General features: G+C 38.8%; 1 protein-coding gene across 1 annotated transcript in view; it reads left to right on the top strand.

The window, feature by feature from the left end:
- ttk (zinc finger and BTB domain-containing protein ttk) overlaps positions 1–3929 on the top strand; it is a 29615-nt gene extending 25686 nt beyond the window's left edge. The window contains exons 7-9 of the mRNA XM_017620287.1: positions 1270–1526; positions 1609–1983; positions 2021–3929. Of these exons, the coding sequence (XP_017475776.1) occupies positions 1270–1526; positions 1609–1983; positions 2021–3274 (1886 nt within the window). The 3' untranslated portion in view covers positions 3275–3929. The remainder of the gene's footprint in view (positions 1–1269; positions 1527–1608; positions 1984–2020) is intronic.
- The last annotated feature ends 1282 nt before the right edge of the window (positions 3930–5211 follow it).

Here is a 5211-nt window from a genome sequence, read left to right as displayed (position 1 = left end):
TGGACAATGCTCTGCTAGAAAACACAAGTTTTGAGAGAACTAAACGTTAAGAATGAGAGGAGCTGGATCATTTCAACTTCCTGATTTTTTACCATTAGGGGGAACTGTTCATTTATGGAACAATTTTTCATTTACTGTGGAAAAAAAGTCTACTACATCGAACCTTTTCTGGAAACCACATCGGTTCAGTCCCAGTTCACCACATAATTCGATAGCATTGCTGATGCCGGACGATCTAATGCGTTCTAGAATCTGTCCCGTGATGTCAAGCATACAAGCCGGTTTATAATCCGATCCCAGTGAAGCTTATTTGATTTTTGGCAGTAACACCAATTGTTGTAGCTTCCGTTGCCATTCTAGTGAAGTGGGCAGATCAGGCTGCGAAACGTATTCCTGTCAGGAGTTCGTTTATGCTTTATTATTTTTGCGCCGTGCTATTGCCATTCAAATCCTCTGTATGCGGGGGAGTGGGGTGGCTCCTCTGGACATCTGTCACCAAGTCGCCTTTTTCATTCTTACAGCCTCGGTTCGGTGATTGATATTTCCGTAAGACACCGAAGTCTCTGTAAAACATTAGAAACTTTTTCCTGTCGGTAAACATTTCTCACACTTTGTTTTTCGCTATTTTGGCTTCTCTTTTCCTATATCGTATGATTCGGTTCTTATCACTTTTCAACTGACGGTTACGCCCGGTCGCAAAGTGACCCTGTAAATAGCGGATGCTTCTCTGTGGCATTCCTCGTCTTACTGTTTAAAGACGCTCTGATTGGTATTTGTCACAAATGCAACTTTTTGACAAGAGGCTTTTTTAAAAGCTTATTCTCTGAATGAATTAAATCAGTAACGAACAGAGAGCTTTAACTCGGTGTGCGTATTCATCTACACACATATAACGAACATACAGAACGTCTTGAAAAACTTTTACCGTGGCCTATGTTTTGGTCGTTGCTGATTTAGATCAGTTGTGGCCAGATGGAGCATTCAGAATACTCTGAACAGCTAATCTAGATTAGTTACGACTAAAACATAGCGTAGGCGAAAAGCTTTATACCAGGAAACGAGCTGTATCGTCAGTTGTTCTCCACATTACTTGCATTTTAGCTGTCGTCAAACTTTACCGTGATTTTTAACATATTTTTTTTCTTTTTATTTCNAAACGAGCTGTATCGTCAGTTGTTCTCCACATTACTTGCATTTTAGCTGTCGTCAAACTTTACCGTGATTTTTAACATTTTTTTTTTCTTTTTATTTATTTTATTCTTTTCATAGTGCAATTAATTACCACATCACCTGAACTATCACAAAGGCTCTTTGGTTTGATTAAGCCAGCAGCCACGGTTCAACCACAACCACAACAACAACAACAACAACAGCCACAGCAGTCACAAAATGATGCAACACAAACGACACCCACACAAGCATCACTCCTACAACTTAACGAAGCTCAGGATGCCACTACGCACTTACCCACCGCCTTGGGACTAAAGGTACGTAATTCACTGCAATTGACGGCTTCACCGCAAAATAAACAACAACAACAACAACAGCCGCAGNAATTCACTGCAATTGACGGCTTCACCGCAAAATAAACAACAACAACAACAGCCGCAGCAGCAACAGCAACAACAACATAACATCGCACAAAACACCAATTCCCTGTTGAAGCAGCAGCTACGCGCCGGACTTAAAGAAATTTCTACTAACAACGTGTCAATTGAACCAATATCAAATAATAGTACCACTGATTTCGGCTGCTCAGCGCTGCAATCGCTTGCGAGTGTTGCTGAACGCCAAACGCCCAATGCAATACAGCCACCATCGGCTAACAATTTACACCACCAGTTCTTGCTCCACATGGCTGCCAATCCCATGTTAAAGCCGAGCGCTGATTTCTTCCGACAACAGCAACAGCAGGCGCAACAAAATCTGCATCAGCAACAACAGGAGCAATTAGCTGCACAAGAACAGCAGCAGCAGCAGNCAGCAGGCGCAACAAAATCTGCATCAGCAACAACAGGAGCAATTAGCTGCCCAAGAACAGCAGCAGCAGCAGCAGCAACAGCAGCAACAGCAGCAACAACAAACGCAAGCCAAGCAGCAAACACAACCGCCATCACAATCAACGCAATTGCTCGAACAGGAGCTGCAACGTGAGGACAGCATGTCGCCCACAAATATGGATCTCATACTCGACCAGACAGACAAGTCAGAGCCAGAATTGACGCTAGCCGATGAGACTGCGGGTTTGGATTACAAAAACGCCGACACATCACAAGGCAACATGGATGATGCAGTCGCCATTACAACAATAACAATAATTGATGCACCAGACAATGAGAATTCGAATGCAAATGCGAATTCGAATTCGAACGCGGCTGAAGCTCTCACTACGACGGCGCGCTCAAGTGGCACCTCCCGGCGGCCAGTGCAACGACGGCGTATACGACGCAAAGCGCAATCTACAATCGACGATCAAGCGGAACACTTGACCGAAATGTCGGTGCGTGGACTCGATCTCTTCCGGTATGCGCGCATCAACGAAGGCGTCTACCAATGCACTGAGTGCGCTAAAGAAGACTTGCAAAAGACGTTCAAAAACAAGTACAGCTTCCAGCGACATGCCTTCCTCTATCACGAGGGTAAGGTGCGCAAAGTTTTCCCCTGCACTTTGTGCGGCAAGGAGTTCTCGCGACCGGATAAAATGAAGAATCATCTAAAGATGGCGCATGAGAATTTTGTGGCGCGTGATGCGAACAGTTTCAATCCGCTGAACTATTTGATTACGGCGGCAACGGCGGAGGAGATGCAAACTGCAATATACACGGCGAGTGCTGCGGCACAACAACAACAGCAGCAGCAGCAACAACAACAGCAGCAGCAGCAACAACAACAGCAGCAGCAACAACAGCAGCAGCAGCATCAACAACAGCAACAGCAACTAGCACAACAGCAGCACCAACAACATCAGCAAAGGTCAATCATGCAAAATGATTACTTGGATAACGGTATCGGCGTTTTGCATGCACCGCCACAGGAGCGTGACACATCGAGGCCAACATCGCCGATGTCAGCAGTGTCATTGCTAAAATTGCAGAGTGATTTAACCATTAAAAATGAAATTGTTATATCACCGTCGCCATCACCTGAACCGATACTGACTGTGCCAGCGAATGCTGCCGCGGCATCAGCAGCAGCTGCAACAGTAGCAAAAACAGCAAATATGTCAATGCTACAGGCGAAACGTATAACACAAAGACTGGAAGAGGTTAAGTAAAATGGGATTTATTTACAAAAAAAAAAAATCTACTAAAGTAAGTTAGTTGCGGATGTGGGAGTCAAAAGAAAGTTGCTAAGTACAGAGTGTTTAAGAAAAATAATTTTTAGTTAGCTTACAAACTTTTTTTTTTTTTTAATCTAAATATTTTCGGTAGGCCGCAAAGTGCAACAAATACAAAATAGTAGTAGCTTTTGATGTTGTGTCGTCAGTGTAAACGCATAACTAAAGGGTCTGATTTACATATAAATAAATATTTAGTACATATATGACATATAAGAATTAATACACAACAAAAATCAACTCATTTACTTAAATAATTTACATACACGCATACACGCATAATTAAAAAAATAATAATCGTAATTAAATAATGAAATATGCACAACTAATAGTAAGCGAGACGCACAAAAGTTAAGCATACAACAAAAAAATACAATTAACTTGGCACAAAAAGATTAGATTTTTTAGTTTTACAATTATGGTATTAGTTTTGTTCGTCGAGCAAAAAATTTGTACGTATACGCAAAGTTAAAGTTCTCTTGTTAAGAAAAATCACAATACATTTAAATTCAGTTTTTTTCCAGCCAAAAGAATTTTAAAAACTATAAAATCGTATTATGTTTGAAATGCAACCGTGGACACCGGTTGGTAGTGAAACNTTAAATAATGAAATATGCACAACTAATAGTAAGCGAGACGCACAAAAGTTAAGCATACAACAAAAAAATACAATTAACTTGGCACAAAAAGATTAGATTTTTTAGTTTTACAATTATGGTATTAGTTTTGTTCGTCGAGCAAAAAATTTGTACGTATACCCAAAGTTAAAGTTCTCTTGTTAAGAAAAATCACAATACATTTAAATTCAGTTTTTTTCCAGCCGAAAGAATTTTAAAAACTATAAAATCGTATTATGTTTGAAATGCAACCGTGGACACCGGTTGGTAGTGAAATTTGCAAATTTGCGTTCGTGCATAAATTTGCAAGTTTCTATACTTGAGAGAGAATTTAAGAGAATTATAATAATGCACAATTCTTACTAAACTTTTCGAATAACGAACCTATTGTCACTTGCGAAGCGAATAAATTTAGCGTGGCGAACGGTTTGGTGCAGAAAAAAATTTACAATCGAAAAATCATTTAGGTGTGTTCATCAAACCGTTTGCTTCGTTAAATTTATNCCTATTGTCACTTGCGAAGCGAATAAATTTAGCGTGGCGAACGGTTTGGTACAGAAAAAAATTTACAATCGAAAACTCATTTAGGTGTGTTCATCAAACCGTTTGCTTCGTTAAATTTATTTGCTGCGCAAGTGACAATACCAGCCTAATTTAATTTTTTTTTTTTATAAATTTTTTTTTTTAAGTAAGAAGACGTTTAGCGCACAAAACAGCCTTACAAAGCATCATTCAACTGTAATCTATTGAAATAAACCTAAAATAACACACTAATTAATTAATGAAAACTGCAAACAATCAAAATAGTTTAAGCTCAACGACTAATGCCTTATAATTTAATGCACAAATTACTATTAAAATATAGTTAGCAGCAGATTTATAACTATTTGTAGAAATATTTAATATTAATTCCTTTTGATATTTTATATGAATGTATATAATTTAAGAGCCGTCCATTTTTTTAACCCTCTCATTATTACATATGTACATATGTACTACATAATTGACTAGTTACTAAACAATTATTAGCACTTAGTTGAATTATACCATTTTCCCACGGCATCCACGGCATTACTTTATTCGCTCCCCCAATTTGACAGTTCTCTGTCTCTGTGTATTTTTTTGTTTTTCTTTGCTACAAAATTGATGCAAAATGTAGGTTCTTCCTAAAAATGTATAAGTTTCCTTATTAAATTAAGGATATACACATTGATAAACTTTAATTTTCGTTCTCAGAAAAAATGCAAGTTTCTATTT

This window comes from Rhagoletis zephyria, unplaced genomic scaffold, assembly GCF_001687245.7.
Source record: "Rhagoletis zephyria isolate East Lansing unplaced genomic scaffold, Rhagoletis_zephyria_1.1 Rzeph_scaffold_02112, whole genome shotgun sequence".
Taxonomy (NCBI): domain Eukaryota; kingdom Metazoa; phylum Arthropoda; class Insecta; order Diptera; family Tephritidae; genus Rhagoletis; species Rhagoletis zephyria.
This window is presented reverse-complemented; position numbering and strand designations above follow the sequence as displayed.